At 36.9% G+C, this 19575-nt stretch overlaps 1 protein-coding gene across 2 annotated transcripts in view; it reads left to right on the forward strand.

Moving 5' to 3' along the window:
* DCDC1 (doublecortin domain containing 1) overlaps window positions 1-19575 on the forward strand; it is a 484878-nt gene that overhangs the window by 222725 nt on the left and 242578 nt on the right. For both annotated transcript variants that reach the window (XM_060606272.3, XM_060606273.3), the window contains one exon: window positions 5607-5777. In XM_060606272.3, coding sequence (XP_060462255.3) covers window positions 5607-5777 — 171 coding nt within the window. The remainder of the gene's footprint in view (window positions 1-5606; window positions 5778-19575) is intronic.

Genomic DNA, 19575 nt, shown 5'->3' on the forward strand with positions numbered 1-19575 from the left:
TTGCCCACAGTTTATTTTTTACAAAAATATTTCATTTCTAGATATAGTTCAAAATCCAAACTAAACATCATAAAATCTGAGATTTACATTTCTGCTGCCTATAGTTTTATCTTAAAACCTTGTTTTATTTCATGTAATTTTTCCACATTAAACCTAGAAATAATGTATGTATCATAAGACTACTTTGAGGAGATGTTACATGTTAAACTAATTTTTTGGAAATGATTTATTGGAAATATGCATGCAATTTGTTATTGTTGGTTTAAAAGTTATTCCAGGTTCTCTGAAAAATAAATACCAAGATAGGACTAGATGTGTATGTATTGTATTAGAAGAAATGTCTTTGAGAGAAATGGGGAGAACTCTGGTAAGGCTGCAAGACCTATCAGACTGAAATGCAGGCTTGAACTCAAGTGAAGGAGAGAGGAAGGGCAGACTAGATGGAAACATCTTAGACACCGGTGCAGTCTTAGGAATGTCTAAGCTTCACAGCGGTGAAGCTGATGGTGTATCCTTGACCTAAAGCTGTCCTTCAGAGGAGTCCTATGACTCCCTGAGTTAGACCTGCTTCAGTATCCTCAGCCATTGATATCAACCTGGCGATGGATTTCAGAGCACAGTATCTGGGACTCTTGGTTCATTATACTCCTGTCGTTAGAAGCCTATGAGGCACATTCTCATACCTTCCTCAAAAGGTGTAGCTGACGTTATTCTTGTTGCCATCAAAATAGCCTTATAAAGGCATTAGAAATATCTTTATTTTAGGTGAAGGGGAATCAGAGTATACTTCTCCTGATGAGCACTGAGTAATATATGGAACGGTAGCATTACTATATTATACACCTGTAGCTAATATAACACTATATGTTAACTACGCTGGAAATAAAAATTTTTTAAATGTCTCTGTTTTAATGGCTCCTTCCTCTATGAGTGGATGGGAATGTCAGACTCTTGAATAGGCTTAAAAGCAGCACACAGAAGGGCCCTCTGGCTGGAAACAAGATAAGTCTTCTTCCAAGATATTTTCCATTTCAGAAGGGTTCTGGAAACTATTAAAAAGTTGGGAGCATTTGAAGTGGTATAAGAAATGGTGCACACCTCAAGTTCTATTGTAGCTACACTGCAACCCATCCTTCTAAATCAAGAGATACCTTACTTTTCTCATAGGCTCTCATGTCTTTTCTAGTCTTTGTTCATCAAGTCTGGGTTATGGTTCTTTTTAACCCGGAAAACACTGTGTCCTTGGGCCTGAAATCAAGAAGAGATTTTAGGAAATTTAAAATACCCATTTTCATCTCCCTGTCTCCTTTCTGGTTCTTCTTAATTATGTCATAAATTAGAAAGTTTCTTGTTCTTAAGTTTAAGCACTAACCTAGCTTGGAGACCACCCCCCCCATGTATTGTATGCCAAGATGACATTCCTTGCATAAAGGCTGCAGCCCTTTGTGCTGATTTCAAGTGATAATTTAGTGCAAAGTTCTCTGGAGTCCTCCTTACTAACATAAATGGACTCACGGGCACATAGCAATCAGGCAAACAGCTGAACTCATCATTAGAAAAACCAGGAGATCCTCAAAACCTCCTTCATAATAGCCAAACTACAATGTACAGAATGTATAGCTCAGAACATACAACTTCAATATGCATACGTTTTAGAATGATTAGGAGCAGAATACTATTTTGTGCCAAAATCTAAATCTGAATCATCTACATCATTTCAAGAATTTAATAAATTCAAGAGTTACATGAATGTGTCGTAAAAACATGACCAAACTACCTAATGTACGTTTTTAAGCAAAAACCTCTGTGTATGTTTATAGACAGGTGTGCATTTGCATTCTTTCAGAAGTTTGGTCTTTTCCTCATCGAATACTCTTATTTTTTTTGCTACCTTCTGCTCATTTGTCCCTCTCCCAAATTCTGTACAAGTGTCACTTCCGTGCTGCATTTCCACGGAGAATGAAGAGTAGAATGTGTAGGCTTTCTGCTGCACAATGAGATGGTGCATTATTTCAACATATGCATACGTAAGCCTTCTTTTGTGAATGGGACTGATAGGGTCAGATAATGTTTAAAGGGAAAGGCTTTATGTCTCTCAGGCCTCTATGTTTCCACATGGATGCTCCCACACACACATAGATTGAATTATGAACAGACCCATTAATGCTGGGATCACAAAAGGTCAAGTTTTGTCTCCTTTTACCCCTATTCACATTGCCTTTGTAGAGAGAGAGAGAAAAAAAACGGATTTGCAGGAAAAAAAGATTCATGATGAGGAATTTTAAAGAGCATTTTTCCCCTTCTAGCAACATCTGTGATTTGAAAAAAAAAATCATATTATGTAAAATAATTCAGGATTATTGTATTACTTATCCAATTTTTGGTATATGAGTTATTTCATGTGTAGGGTTGTCTTTAAGGGTAATATGTTATCACAATAACTGAAAATAAAATGTAGCACTTTGAGCATATGTTAAAGACATTATGAATATGTAAAGAAACAAAGTTTTTGTAAAATTGGATGGAAATTTTATCAAAATGTCAGTGGCAGGATTCTTGATATGTTTTCTCATATGTTTAATATATGTTAAGTTTTGCTAGGACATCTTATTTCATAGCTTTAACTTATTAAAAAAACAGGTGATAATTGGTATAATTATATATACATTAACAGATAATCATGGAACAATTGAAGTAGCAAAAATGATAGAGACGTTTTTTGAAGCAACAAAGGATTCATAGGAAATGAAACTTTTAAGGCTCTAACCAATAGCCCTTTAGGATGCAAATGACATCACCAATTGTATGGTTGGTTGATTTCTGATGTCACATGAAATCCCCTATCTGTGAAAGGCTATGGATTGTGACAGTAAAACCAGTCATGTATAAAAATGTTCTCAAATCAAAGCCTGAAATAATAATAATAATTCTTCTTCTTCTTCCTCCTCTTCCTCCTCTTCTTCCTCCTCCTTCTTTTCCTCCTCCTCCCCTTCTTCTTCTTCTTCTTCTTCTTCTTCTTCTTCTTCTTCTTCTTCTTCTTTTTTGGTGGTTTTCTGTAGTACAAAATATAGTAAATAAAACTGAAGAGAGCAGTATTACTGACTAGCCTTATACATTAAATGATACTTAGTATACTTTAAAGACTACATAAATTATGTCTTTTTGAATCATTTTATTTCAATAATTTGAAATAATTTTGATTCATATGATTTTGATTCATATGATTTCAATCATATGAGCCCAGCTGGGGTTAGGGCTAGGTTCAGAGAGGATCAGTGCTTTGGAGAAACGGCATCTGGAGTCTTTGTATTTAAGGGCTTTGGTTCTTGGATTTAAATTTTGTCAGATAACTATAAGAGCAAGTCATTTGGCCTGTTTTGGTCTCTAGTTTTGGTATGATACATATTATTATCCATCATTTTTGATGATAATTCTGGAGGGTAGTATATGAAAACAAGCCTGGAAACTGATTAACATTGGATCATTTATCATCTCTATATTTTAAATGTTACAACTTTATAATAGAGTTAACAGTACTATGGAAAAGCAGAGAAATTCACTCCAGAAAATAGATCTTTAATCTTGAATACCATGCTGAGGAATCTGGGGAAGTAACTGGAGGGTTCAATATGCTATTGAAGGTAGATTAATTTTGTGGAGGTGGCAGGATGAATTTGAGGTGGAGAGACCACTCAGTAGACCACTCAAAACTCACTTGTTTTGGTAATTCAGGTAGGAAGAGAGGATGAGGAGATGAGGGCATGGACCAGGTATTATACAAAAGGGAAGGTAGGAGACCTGGCATGGACCAGGTATTATACAAAAGGGAAGGTAGGAGAAGAAATATATGAATTTGGAAGAAGGGTTGGCAAACTACAGCTGTAGGGCCAAATCCAGCCCATTGATTAGTTTTCTAAATAAACTGTTATTGAAGAGGAGCCTGGATGGCTCAGTTGGTTTAGCCTCTGACTCTTGATTTCAGCTCAGGTCATGATCTCAAGGTTTGTGAGTTCAAGCCTGGTGTCTGGCTCCGTGCTGACAGTATGGAGCCCGCTTGGGATTCTCTCTCTCCCTCTCTCTCTGCTCCTTCCATGCTCATGCTCTGTCCCTCAAAATAAATAAATAAACTTAAGAAAAAGTGTTATTGGAATACAGTCATGACTATTTATTTACATGTTGTCTGTGGCTACTGTCAAAGTATAACTGCAGGTTCGAATACTTTTGATGGAGACTATGGGCCATGAAGCTGAAAATATTTATTATCTGTCCCTTTTAGAGAAAAAGTTTGCAAATTCTTTATTTAAAAGAAGGTTTCTTCAAAAGAAGTAGATAATTGATGACATTGGGACAAATAAGAGAGTTATGAAAGACCAAAGAAAAATGGGAATCATTTAAATTAGCTTGTTCATATGCACATAATGCTTCTAAAGTTCTTGAAAAAAGTTAAATGTAACTGAAGTGTATATATATACTTATAAAAAAACGTATGTAATCTTGAAATAACTACATAGAATATAAAAATTAATATTCAAGTTATATGGATGATAGTACAAACTTGTTTTCATTGACTTCTCAGAAATTCTCTGCAGAAGGGATAGAAATCATGGATATAACATCAGAGTTGGAGTACAGACTGGGGCAAATACAATATATTCAGTTGAAAGAGAGAGAAAGAGGATGAGGGAGCCTCTTGGAGAACAATTTCCCTTTGTTCACTATGGACATTGAAGTGAGATAGAGAATCTATGCAGCAAATAGTTTCAAATTTTTATCTGCATTATGTGAAGTAGGTTAGGGATAGGAAAGATACACCAAGAAAAAGAACCAAAACTTGATGTTCAGAAAACACCTAGATTTAAAAAAGAAGAACTATAATAATATAATGTGCATTAGGCACCTACTATAAGTTAGACATTGTATTGTTCATTCCGTAATCTCATTTAATTCTTAATATGGTAAGGCTGGTATTATTCTTCATTACAGATGAGGGTTTTATTACCTGTTCATTGTCTCTCAGTCAGTAAATGGGAAGAGCCATGATTTTTAACCCAATATTTCAAATAGACCATGCTCTATTCAGAGTCATTCATAATTCTAAATGGGTCTAATTTAATCACTTCAAAGATTCATAGATAAAGTGAATTTAAGCTTTTAGTCTCTTTTGTTCACTACCATATGTCAACTAGTGTTTGTGAGAGAAAACATAAATCTATATAACACAGTGTTCATATAATAAAATTAAATATTGTCATTGGTACATAGTTGGGAATAATTGAAGTCTTAGGAAGATTTTATTTTGTTAATCAGTTTAGAAGTCCTTTGCAAACTTTTCAGAAGCATGTTTCTTTTCATATACAGAGACATTTTTCATTCCGTGATTGTAAATGGCTACCTGAAGTGCAAAGGTTATAAATTTTCTCATAAATAAAATTAGTCGATGGAAGAATGCATATCTTTTCTGTTATCTTTACTTGAAGGTGGATCTATACTCAAATTCTTGTTTTGAAGTCATTTTTCCTCCCATCAAACTAGGTACTCAAAAATCTAATAGGTGTGACATCAACAATTACTTCTTGCTAACAACTCTTGTAATTTAACCCCTTCAGGTGAGCAGGCTGATTGATGAATTGCAGACAGCTATCAAAAGCAACAGAGGTCATCTCTCAAAACTTGGCCCCCAATTACAGGCTGAGCAGGAGCAATTCTCCTCTTATGTCTACCAACACATTAAAAGCCTTCCAGCAAACACTCTTATCCCGGGAGGCCTGCAGCTCAAGGTGGGTGTCATTCTATAACTCTCGCTGGGTTCAGCTAGAGACGAAAACACTCTGCACCATTTGAAGACCCTTCTAACAATGCCACTCAGCTTGAATTTCTTTTGATATTGTCTTTCTCAAACTGGAGTTTGGCTTACAAGTGCTAATATTACCATTCAGGCAGTATGTTTTAAAAGAAAATACCTAGAGGCCTTTGAAAAGTGGATTTATAAGCTTAAGTAGTTTTTCCAACTTGAGAAAGTAATTTTAATGAAGAAATTTAATCATGTGAACATTGAATACCTTTCCAAGAAACATATATTTTTAACAGGAGTCAATATGTGTTTCAGTTAAAAAAATAGCTTATTTAGAGAAATAGGCAAGGCTTTAATAATTGACAGACAGTGGCAATAGGAATTAGAGGTGAAAGGCCAGGTGACTGATTGATGTTCAAACTACATTTCCAAGGAAAAGGATCTGTATTGGATAAGTGTGACACATGTCTGAGTTCACTTGGTAAAATCAATACTTAAGAATATACTGGGAAAAAAGGTGAATTGGTTATTTGTCAGGACAAGATGGCTAAATGTCCTAGGCTACCTTTTGTTATTACATCTTTCGAAGAGAAAAAGAGTAACTCATACTTTACTAAAGTGGATTAGGTACTGAAAGCTTAAGGAATTTAAATACTTTTCTTTATCATAATTGAGTGTCCATGTTAAGTCTGTCAATTGTTCTATAATTTCATATCCCACATTTCAAGAGAAAAAATTTGAATTACTCAACAGATGGCCCTTTTCCATCTAAGTAATGAACCATTACGACTCATCATTTTCTTTGTTTATATTTAGATTTGAATGTGATAGCATTCAAAGTAATTATATTTCGATCAGCCTTTATCTCTATAATTCTTCTTTCTTAATTTCAGTTTTATTCAACAAATATAAACTTTATATTGTAATTATGAACATTTTATTTTCTATCTATAACTTTTTCAAATGACATTTACATGTTTGCATTTGGAATGAGAATATTACCATGCAAAAATTGACCTTTGGGGAAACGTAATTACACAATAAACAAAATTTATTTTCCATAATCTGTACTAGTCAGCTAAAGGTTTAGGAAGCGATGCTTAAAACATCAAGGTCAGGATTCCCATAGTACAGTAGCATTGTTCTTTTCCACACTTCTGACATGGTTACAGATCTATTCCAGCATTTTGCAAAGTACTTGCTATTGATTAAGACAGGAACTAGGTGAGGGAGCATGGTTGCCTTAACATTTATTCCCACTCATTTGTATCAGCAACTATCATATGTCCTGGAAAAAAATGAAAGTTTTTTTCCCCCTCACAGGTTTGTTCCATATTTCTGAATTTTTTCTAAAGTTTATTTATTTATTTTGAGATGGAGGGAGGGAGAGAGAGAGAGAGAGAGATAGGGAGAGGGAGAGGGAGAGGGAGAGGGAGAGGGAGAGGGAGAGGGAGAGAAAGAACCCCAAGCAGGCTCTGCACTTACTGAGCCAGATGCAGGGCTCGATTTCTTGAACCATGAGATCATGACCTGAGCCAATATCAAGAGAAGGACACTTAACCAACAGAGCCACCCAGGTGCCCCTATTTCTGAATAATTTTTATCACATTGGTGATAGTTATTCACATTAGCACATGGGCTTGATAGCAAATATTTAACTTTAGGATCTGAGCTACTACTCTCATATGCTTCTCTTTTAAAATGCTTTAAAATTCTTTCCGTACTAGCAAACAGAAGAGGAAATGTATATATGCAAAGAAACCATCTTCTTGTGTTTGGTTAGACTCACTGTGCTGTTCAGTACAGTACCCATGAGCCACATGTAGCTATTTAAATTTAAATTAATAAAAACTAATTAAAAGGAAAAATCCAATGCCACCTCTCATATGTCCATGACTTTCCTGGTTGTAGCACTGAAACCTTCACATCCAGGAAACCTCTCAGTCCCAGGCAAAACAGCTGGTCGGTCACCTAGTCTGATCTGAGTTCTCTCTCCCTTCTCTAAGGTGTTCTCCATCTCTATTATTCTTTTCCCATGAGCTACTCAGCTTCTCTCCTTTTGCCCCAGTTTTCACCTTGGGAACATCCAGTTTCTCTTAGGGAATAAATTCCTTTCCCCATATTCCAAGAAACCTGGGCATCAGCCGTATCCTCAGGCTTTAGCACAGACCACTGGTCTTTGAATCTTGGCTGTCATATTAGAATCATTTAGAGACGTTTAAAAAAAATCAATGCCCCCATCTCCAGAGGTTTTGATTTAATTGCTTTGGTAAGCTGAATCTTGCTTCTACTGGTCTGAGATTGCTGATTGTTAAACTTTCAGAAATTTTGTCAGCCAGTTGTTAAATACAGCCATAATTAAAAATTATATAAACTGGGTACCTGGATGGCTCAGTTGGTTAAGTGTCCAACTCTTGGTTTTGGCTCAGGTCATGATCTCATAGTTTGTGAGTTTGAGCCCCCCCATCGAGCTCTGTGCTGCCAGTGTGGAGCCTGCTTGGGATGCTCTCTCTCCCTTTCTTTCTGCCCCTCCCCCACTTGCTCTCTCTGTCTCTTTCTCTCTCAAAAATAAATAAATAAACTTAATTTTTTAAAATTATATAAACTTACAATTAAATAGGTCACACCTAAAGGAAAGGTAATAGGGGTGCCTGGGTGAGCCAGTTGGTTAAGCATCCAACTTTGGCTCAGGTCATGATTTTATGGTCCGTGAGTTCGAGCCCCAGGTTGGGCTCTGTGCTAACAGCTTGGAGCCTGGAGCCTGCTTTGGATTCTGTGTCTCCCTCTCTCTCTGCCCCTCCCCTGCTCATACTCTGTCTCTCTCTGTCTCTCAAAAATGAATAAACAATAAAAAAATTTTTAAAGGTAATAGTCTTCACTTCCTAATTATTTTATTACATTTTGTTAGTACCTATTCTCCTTGAAGTTATTTATGCTATCATGTGTGTATAGTAGAAACACTATATAATGGTGTGCTACTGTGCATCTCTTCCAAAGTTTATATTCAGTGATGGCTTGTAGTAACTCAAAATTGTTGGGAGTAGATGTTTGGACTGATGGGAAAGAAACTGAGATATGTAGTTTTCTAAGCCAGTTCTTATGTCTGAAACAGCCAGAAAGGAGAGAAAAAAATGGATTAGCAAAGTATATCCTAAATATTCAGAATTGCAAATCTTAGAATTGAGGCATATTCCTGTACTTCCTCTTAACTAGGGAGAACTTGCTAATTTCGACTGAAGAGATATTGAACAAAAGCCCACAGCATACCATCCTTAGTTAATTCCAGAATCAGTTCATGTCAGTTGCCTGGCTGAACTCTAATTTTCCATGGGGTGTGGATGAGCTGCCCTTACTTGGAGCACATTCTCTAACCCAGTTACCTCTGAGTTACTGTGGCCAAGACCATATATTTTCTGGTTATGAATAACTATCTCACCTTATGACATGACCTATGCAAAGTGTTAGATGATATATCCATAAGCAAATATGTTTTCTATTTATAAATCAAAGTCTAGTTCTAGTAAAAAATAATAAAAAATAATACAAAAAATTCCCCTTTTCTATCCATTTTGATCATAGAAAAGTACCTGATTAATACAATAAATTAGGATGATCATCTTTCTAATTTTCTCTCTTTGATGAACTATCACTCTGTTGAATATTTATAGTTATATATATATTTATTTATATATATATTTTATTCATTATAAACATATTTGTTATATATAAATATATTTATTTACTATAAATATTTATTTTACTTATTTTTAGTAAAAATTTAAATAGGATAAATTTAAATAATTTTAATTTAAATAAATTTAATTTTAAATAAAATTATATTTATTATAAATATTATATTTATTTATTATGAATATAAATATATAAATATATATTTACTTATATTTATACATATTATACCTCTATGTTTATATATACATTTAAATATATTATACATCTATGTTTATATACATACATGTGTGTGTACAAAATAATATTGTGTGTGTACAAAATAATTGATTGTAGTTGTCATCATCTTCTAGAGCAGAGGCTCTCAATGATGGTCTAAAGGCCAGGTGTGATTCAAAATCCCCTGGGGTGCTTTTTCATATTGTATGTGGTTGTCTTTACCTCTTCACTAAGATTCTCATCCTCATCATATCTCTCACTGATAATTTACAAATAGCAGCTTTTGGCTAGATCTTAATACTAGCAGGTCACCTCTCAAAAGGACACACTCTTCCTGTGTTCCATATTGCCTCAGTCCCATTTTTGCAATTACATGGCGTAATAGTATCGAGTTTAAATGGACATAAAAGACAAAGGACAGAGAACAACTAAACTGGATGTCCCATCACTGGTATGGGAAAGTTCCTTGTTAAAAAAAAAAAAAGAATATTGAAAACATGACATAACAACATTAAGGGGAGTTTTAAGAAACAGTTACATCACCCATAACCACATTATGTGTTATAAGACCATTCTCACTTTTGCATATCATTTCCATTTGCACTCATTTGCCCTATATACTCATAACACAGTGTGCGTTTTTTTGTGTTCTGGTAGACTCTCTTGCTTTCACATTATGGCACCTTTTAGGTTGATGAAATTTCTTATTGTTTTTAGATTTAGTAGTCACACTCAATGCGCACCATAATTTATGAAGTTCTTCAGGTTTTGGGAGCAACTTCTTACTATTCCAAACCTTTACTTACCTTATATCCTCTGTCAATGCCTCCACCCCCAGCCACTTTGAAAACATCTGCTATAGCCATGGCTCAGTGACTTCTGCTTTTCCAGTCTTGTTCTTTCTTACAACTCCTCCTCTTCTTTGTCCCCATGGAGATGCTGTCAGAAATGTTAGTGTTTCCCTGGGAGAACAGGAAAGAAAGGGTTGATAGGAAATGGTATTAACAAAGCTTTAAGGGATGGTGGGTGGAAAAACTAGAAGGAAGTTGTGTGATTGTGACAGAGAATTGATAAGCAAGAGTGTGGGATGTGTGAGTGGGTGGGAGACAGCATGGGGGAGAACCAGTGGAAGATGGGTACAGGGAAGTCTTTACAGTAGAATTAGTGCTTTTCACACACAATTGGTCAATAATGCTCTGTGGGTTGTCTTCCATTTGCTTCCAGTAGAGGCAGATCCAATTTCTGTGAGGGCTAGAGCTTATACAAAGTGGAGGAGAGGAAGCTCTTTAAAATGAGGGCTTAAAGCGGATATTTATTTGGAATGAGAAAGTAAATCACAATGAACTAATGGAGGATTGTAGACTCTTTCTTCTGAGACCTTTTATAGGCAGCTTCTCAGAAATACTTACATAGAAATACCCCTTAATTGCTAGGGAGTTGTTGGCTTCTCCTCCCCATTTATAACACTCTGTAGCTCCCAGCAACTTCTAGTACTCTCATGAGCTGGAGCAAGTAAGGGTTCTGAAGCTTAAATCTTCATTAACTTTACATTAATCCATTCTGGTTGTGAGCAAGGGAAATATGGTGGATTTTAGTAACCAAACCAAAACAAAACAAAAAGATTCCGATGGCTGTGATTTTAGCCTTTCTATTTGTGTACTGTTTGGTTATATTGTTCTCTTATAAAGAAATTTAAGCTTTGGTAAAGGGATCATTTGAAGATTTATTTAAAAAAATTTTTTTAAGTTTATTTATTTTGAGAGAGGAAGAGCACGTGAACAAGGGAGGGGTAGAAAGAGAGAGAGAGAGAATCCTAAGTAGGCTCTGCACTAACAGCGAGGCTCGATCTCACCATCCATGAGATCATGACCTGAGTCAAAATCAAGAGTCAGCCGCTTAACCGACTGAGCCACCCAGACACCTCCAGAGATTTACTGTTAAAAGAATATCGTTGTCCAGCATCTAGTTCATCTTCTGGGTATTATGGTAAGCATCTAACAATTTGTATTCTACCGGTGACAGAAAGAAAAATGATTTTAAATGATTAGTGCAGTAAATCCGCACATTATCCAATACATACTCTGTCTGCAAGGCATTGTGCTCAGTACTATGGGAAGATGCAGAGGAGCCGGAAACACACTCGTGGCCCATTCCCACGGTTATTTTCATACAGTTAGAGCAATATGATGCCCTTTGAAGACAATGAGACTAATGTGTGGGCTTTCTTAGCTTTTTGCTACAATTTCATCATCCTAGTTTATCAGCTTGTTTCTATTTAGAAAATGGGATAATTTGACTGATAATAGAAAAGATGCTAACTGTTATCTGTGATACCTTCCTGGCTTTTCCTATGCTTTGGATATCTGAATTTGGATTTAGATATTTGAATTTGGAATTTGCTCTACCAGTGGCACAAGAGCACTATGAATCCATTTGAGATTTACATTCTATTTGGTGGTCATTTTTTAAAAGTTTAAAGTTTTCTAACCATACGTATAAAAAGAAAGTTTATTTAAATATTTAGGAATCTATGGAACAATTAAATGAATAGAAGGAAATAACTGAGGTTATCCATAAAATAGTGGCAAGATTTTTTTTTAATAGCCTCATCCCTGCATGTGTATTATGTCCTTATTTCCATTGTACATCCTTTGATTTTTGTCTTTCTGTTTAACCCACTTTTCTTCTATATGTATTTACAATCCCTGAATGCTGTGTTATTTCACCTACGTTATTTAAAATAAACAATGGAAAAACAAATTTAGGTTATGCGTTAAGTACAGATACTAAAACATGCCAAGATGACATTCATTTTCAAAGGAATTGTGGCTAGAGTGGCAAAATTAGAATATTCAAGGTTATTGTTAAGATTTTAAGAACATTCAGGGCACCTGAGTGGCTCAGTCGGTTGAGCATCTGACTTTGGCTCAGGTCACGATCTCACAGCTCGTGAGTTCGAGCCCCGCGTAGGGTTCTGTGCTGACAGCTCGGAGACTGGAGCCTGCTTTGGATTCTGTGTCTCCCTCTCTCTCTGCCCCTAACCCACTCGCATCCTGTCTCTGCCTCTCTCACAAATAAATAAACATTAAAAAAAAAAGAACATTCATTAAATGTTGAGCAAAATGTCAAAATGTGATGAAGATAATCAATTTTTATGTGTGGATTTTATCATAGTAGGCAAGTGTTGGATTGCTCCTTTTAAAGGCAAGAAACTTGAGATCCTATGAAGGCCTTCCAACATTTTATGGGATAACTATTAGCAGTAGGCATTGAAACCACTCACCTACCCTGCTTTCCATTCTCCTTTCCCTTTTCTTCCCCTTCCCTTTCTTCCCCTTCCCTTCCCTTCCCTTCCCTTCCCTTCCCTTCCCTTCCCTTCCCTTCCCTTCCCTCCTCTCTCCTTCTCTCTCTCTTTCATCTTTCAACTGTTGGGGGGGTGGTGGGTGGCGGAAATGCCAGTGTATTCACCTCAACCTATTTCCTGACAGACATCTGCAGCCAGGTGTAAATCTGTGTGCAGGAAGATTGTATCTTCCTAGACCCGCTGAAGAGAAAAACTGCATCTGTATCAAAATTAGGGAAGAGCAATTGGTTGGGGCATCAGCTCCCATGCAGAGCTGGTTGTAATGAGACCAGCTTTCCTTGCACAGTCCTGACAGCCTTGAAGGTGCCCAGAGAATTGCCAGGTGGGCAGTCAGCAGGGAAAGTCCCCAGGCCAGAGCTGGATTACTGTCCCAGCAGTTACCCGGACTAAATGCAACCACTGAACCTTACTGCTGTAGGCACGCTCTCTCTCTCGGGGAGATTGTCCTTCTCCATAGCAGTTAATTTGTTTTTACCTCTCAATTAGCTTTTTCACAGAGTGTTTGAGATGCTCAAGTCATTGAGATTCTCTTCCTACATATGCTCCCGTCCCCTGGATTACCCACTGACATCTATGTTAGCCCAACTCACCATGAATATTATTAAGCGTCAATTCATCATTTGAACGTAGAAATGAATACAGATTTTCTAGTAAGTGCAAATGAAGTGATATATTTACACCTACTTAAGATTCTACTTACAATTTCAATAATGTTTTATGATAAAAAATGGATTATTTACTAAATTAAAAATGTACTGCCAAAGATGGTAAACTTTTGTATAGGTTTTAGTTACCCAGCGTACTTATTCATTTATTAAAGGGAAAATTAAATTTACAGACATAGTTGATACATTTAAACAAGAAATTGAATAACATTTAAAAACATATACTCTATCCAAAGATGAGAATATGATCTCTGAGACTGAGAATCTGGGGACGTCTCATGATTTAGCTCATATTTAATCTTAAAAGTGTTCGTTTTCCCCTAATAAAATATAATTTGGGGGATGTGGCTGTTTTTCTCATTTAAAAAGGCCTTATTTTCTTTGAAAAGAAATATACTGAGCCCAGGAACTTCCAAAAACCTTTATTTACTAAGCTCTGGTATATATCATATTATACCCAACTACTGACAGGACTTACACATCTGATATTTTAATCCCAATTAAATATAATTTTATGTACTAAATTAATTTAGACAAAGTGAGATCCTTATTTCATTTCTTCTTGAAACATCCTCATCTATAAAGGGCTTATTGAAATTACTTAGCTTAGAACATGACAGGCAAACAAATTTGCCTTGCCTCTGTCATCTAGATAATTTTGAACATTTTGTTATCTCAAATTTAGTGAGAATTGTAATTGGATACAAAGAAAATATTTTTATAGGCCCATCACCTTGTTTTGAAAATTTTACTTTGTTCATAGACACAGAAAAATGGGGTGAGAGTGAAGCTCTTTAAAAAATATTGTAACAAAACAATGAAATGTGACTTTATTTAAAAATTTTTTTTTAATGTTTATTTTTGAGAGAGCACAAATGGGGGAGGGGCAGAGAGACGGGGACAGAAGATCTGAGGCAGGCTCTACAGTGATAGCAGCAAGCCCAATGTGGGGCTCGAACTCACAAATGGAGAGCTCATGACCTGAGCCTAAACTGGCTGTTCAACTGAGCCATCCACTCACCTCACGATGAAAAGTGACTTTAAATGCATAAAAGAGGGAATGTGGGCCCACTCCCAGGTGAACTGTGAAGCCTCCAAGGGCCATTGTGCAGGTTCTCCACCCTCAGCCTCTGTTGGCCTTTCCTCCACCCCCACCTCCCAACCCCCAATTCAGACAGTCAGATACCCCATGTTCTCATTTACCACCTTGTTTCAAGATTTACTCTTTTGAAAAGGGCATGCTGTGCTTTCTTTCAGTCTAAGACGGTTTTCAAAAAAAAATAGTTTTCTTAGATCAAAATTCTTTTTTGGAGTCTACTATATAAATGAAAGTAGGATCTACCCCATTTGAAGCCAGATGGTGGCGGCCTCCACAGACTCACTTATCGGGTTTGATCTCCCACTTGGGACCACAGACCCCCACTGTTGTCCTCTAAGGGGTTCCAGAGAGCAGAGATTAGAAATCACAGCATCACATAGGGGCACTTGTACCCCAATGTTTATAGCAGCACTCTCAACAGTAGCCAAATTATGGAAAGAGCCTAAATGTCCATCAACTGATGAATGGATAAAGAAATTGTGGTTTATATACACAATGGAGTACTACGTGGCAAGGAGACAGAATGAAATATGGCCCTTTGTAGCAACATGGATGAAACTGGAGAGTGTGATGCTAAGTGAAATAAGCCATACAGACAAAGACAGATACCATATGGTTTCACTCTTATGTGGATCCTGAGAAACTTAACAGAAACCCATGGGGGAGGGGAAGGAAAAAAAAAAGAGGTTAGAGTGGGAGAGAGCCAAAGCATAAGAGACTGTTAAAAACTGAGAACAAACTGAGGGTTGATGGGGGGTGGAGGGAGGGGAAGGTGGGTGATGGGTATTGAGGAGGGCACCTTTTGGGATGAGCACTGGGTGTTGTATGGAAACCAATTTGACAATAAACTTCATATATTGAAAAATAAATAAATAAAATTAAAAAAAATCACAGCATCAAAAGATCAATAACCTATAAGGCTGAATAGTATTTCTTTTGTGGTATTTTAGTTATGACAAAGGAGAAAATCTCTAACTGGAATTTCAAGTATTGACAAGTTGGTGGGAGAGATATTTTTGGGGTCAGAATCTTTTGGCTTTCACCTTAAATCCTACCCTGTATGCAGTCACCCGACTTACACCTTCTAAATGGTGGGCTCTGCTACAACTTAAAGAGGAAATTTAAAACGTCTCTCTCTCTCTCTCTTTTTTTAATGTTCACTTATTTTTGAGAGAGCCACACACAGTGCAAGCAGGGGAGGGGCAGAGACAGAGGGAAACACAGAATCCAAAGCAGGTTCTAGGCTCTGAGCTGTCAGCACAGAGCCCGATGCGGGACTGGAACTCATGAACCACAAGATTATGACCTGAGCCAAAGTCAGAGGCTTAACTGACTGAGCCACCCAGGCGCCCCTAAAATGTCTGTTTTAAAATAAATTATCTTCTTAGGTATCCCTTTTCTGGGCTTAAATATAATATTATTTGATTTTTGGTCCAGATGCCATTTAGACTGATAAAGTTTAGCAATTCCATAATTTGTTTTCACTTAAGTGCGTCTTCATTTCCTGGGACTAAATATATTGGCTCCTTACCTGTGAAATACCATTTAAAGACATCTATTAGGCATTAAAACACTTTTTCTTATATGCAATATAAATATACTAATTCATTATTAAGTTTTCATTGCCTGAATCCCATAATTTTAATATTTGCTTTGTGATTATCACTTTATCTGAATATTTAAGTTAGACATGTTTACTGTTTGGTTTATAATATACATTTGAGAAAATACAGAAAATGCGAATGTTCTAAAAATTAGTAAGTCTATAAAAATGGAAGACATAACAGTACATTTATTTGATTTAATGTACATGTAATGCTAATTCAGTTAGAGTTGATTTTCTAGCTCCAAAGGTGACTTTGAATTCTGATTGGATAAAGATTTTTTTTTCACGGCTAATTAGCTTCTTACATAAGACAAGTATTTTATTTTAATTTTCCTTTTCTTTGACTTAGGTTAAAAAAAGACCTTTTACTATAAAATACATTTCTGTGCCCTTAAACTTTTTCATACTAAGTTTCATATTAGTATACTTCCTAATACTAGATAAAAGGGTGAACTTTGATATTTGTAATTAAAAACACTATAGGACTTGATTTCTAAAGATCTCCTTACCCCTTATGAGTCGAATTGCCCCACGTGAGTCATCTAACCTTTGTGAGACTTCCCTGTAAAATGTGCGGTTGCTTTGAGTATTGAGTAATTTCTGTGTGTAACTGTGCGCCATGCACTCCCGATTGCCGTGCATGTGTGTAATGGGTGCGGTGCCACACCACCAGAGTCCCCTCTTCGGGACTGAGATATCCACCCCTCAGCTGCCACGACTATGTCCTTATTGGGCGGTTGCCCTCTGTGTAAAGGAGCTGCATCTCCCAAGACTAGGCCTTCATCCTGGGGGCAGGAGGCAGCCAACATCTGGTTCCCGCACAGAGCAAAGGCGTGATTGCTCCCTTGTCTCAATTCTGGCCTATGCTGAAGGGCCGGCCATTCTAGCTCTAGGGCTCCCACCAGAGGCCTCTGTTGCAACTGCATCACACTCACCTTCACCTGCCCCTTCCTGCTTTCCTCACTCCCTCAGCTGTGCTGCTTCCCAGAAGGCTCCCCAGTAAAATTCCTGTGAGTAAATCTTGGTCTCAGAGTCTGCATCCTGTGGATCACAATTTAAGCCAATGTGTAAGTTAACCTTGTTTCAACATATTTAATTATATCCACTGAAATATGCCAAGTACTTTTGTGTGGCTATTTTATATTCCTTTTCTTCACTGGACCTCTAGCAGTAAATCCTGTTACTGTACAGCCTCCCAACTTTTAGCAACACACTGCAGTGTCATTTTCTTATTATTGCCTCTTGACAGCATTGTATCCTGAGGTATTTTGAAGCCTAGGTGTTTGGCCTTCCACTCACGCACAGAAGAGCTTCCTGGGTGGTCTGCCCAGCAGTTATGGAGAGTTTGGGAACCTGCTGTTCCCCCACAGCTAGCTCTTAACCAGACTTATAGTATTAAAGGGTGGATAATGGCACTGAAGTAGGCCTTATACAAGTCCTTAAATAGGTATGATAAATGATGCTGGGCAAACCTGTCAAAGAACCACATTAGGTCAAAATTCATTCAGGTCATCTTTCCCCATAAAAGTGGAAGGTTTTTTTAGTCACTGTCTCTATAAAATCTTCACAGTAAATAAAAAGTCTTTTACTACTTCATTGGTATTTTTATGCCTTCACAAATACTACATATGAACAGTTATATTTAGTTTGGTTTCTATCCATAGACACAGACATCATATTCAGAAATATTAGCTTAACAACAAATTTTATTTCCCAACCCTGCTAATATACAAGTAAGCAAGTAAAATTACTCAGGAATGAACAAGAGAAATGGACCATTTCTTACCATGTCCATTGTTGCTACTCTGGTTTGAACCACCATCATCCATCCACCCTTCAGATTACTGTTGCTCTCTATAGTCTACTCTCTGCCCAGGAGCCACAATGATCCTTTTAAGTTAGATCTTGTTCTTGCTCTGTTCCAAACCTTCCAAAGAGTCCCCATTTCTCTTCCAATCCCTTAACCCTCTGACTTCATGTTACTTACTCTCCCTCTCTTACCACTCTTCTCCAATAACACCAGTCTTCTTGCAGTTCCTAGAACACACTGGACACATTCCTGCCTTAGTTTCTTTGCTCAAGCAGTTCCCCCTGCCTGCAATGCTCTTCTCCCAGCCTATCTGCTTGATTAACTCTCTCCCCACCAACTCTTGACTCAGATCTTTCCTCTCTTGAAGGCCTGTTCTGGTCACCTGCTTCATATGGTGTTCACCACACCCTTTGCCCTCCCTTATCCCAGGCCCTATGTCCCCTTCCCTTTATTAGATACCACTTAGCACCTTCTAACACTCTCAGAGGTGCATTTACCACACAGCTAATGAAAATTAAGCTTCAGGGTCCCTGCTTTGTGTAGGCCCCTTTCAAAACCCTAGAAGAAACATTAGCAATGAGTACACATGGCCACGTTTCTGTAAAATTTGCAAATATATTTTAACTGTAACTGGTTGAGACCATTGCCCATTCCTAGTCCAACTTCCTCTCGGTCAAGAGTTCTCTTGTATCAAGTAGTGTTAAGGTGGCAGCAGGCATTTTTGAGGTCTGGCTGGAGAAAATTGAGTGGAGATACATTTAGTTTGAATGTAGTGGGATGTAATTAGTGTTTTACAATCACTTCCCTGTATGGTTAAGTTAGCACTAACTGTTCTGATATGGAAAGAGTTCCCAGGAAGATGGCCACTACCTGCTGGTCATTGAGTGTATTGCTTTCTGACTATGGACTAGAGTGCTTGGCATCAAAAGTGTATGGGTGGTGGAGGAGAAACATGGTGGGAAAATAATAAAGCCAACTATTTGTAGGAAATTCTTCCACATCTTATAGCTCATATTTTAAAGAACTATGATCAAGGTTTTCCCAAATGTGACATCAATCCTAAACATTTTTATGAAATGTCCAACAAAGTTGTGAAGCTGAGAGATTTCTCCAAACAAATAATATTTTTTTTGATTAACCATGCTAGAGGGAAGAATCATCTTCCTATTCTCCTTATAGAAAATGTTACCAAATGACCATATGAAGAGATGATCAAAGACAATTCAGCCAAAATATGTGTGTTGGGTAGTTAATTAATGGAAATATTTTGTAATGGTTTTTGCTATGTGTGAGCTTTTTAGTGTGTGTAAATTGTTGTGATTTTTTTCTTTCAT

The sequence above is a fragment of the Panthera onca genome, chromosome D1 (assembly GCF_046562875.1).
Source record: "Panthera onca isolate mPanOnc1 chromosome D1, mPanOnc1 haplotype 2, whole genome shotgun sequence".
NCBI lineage: Eukaryota > Metazoa > Chordata > Mammalia > Carnivora > Felidae > Panthera > Panthera onca.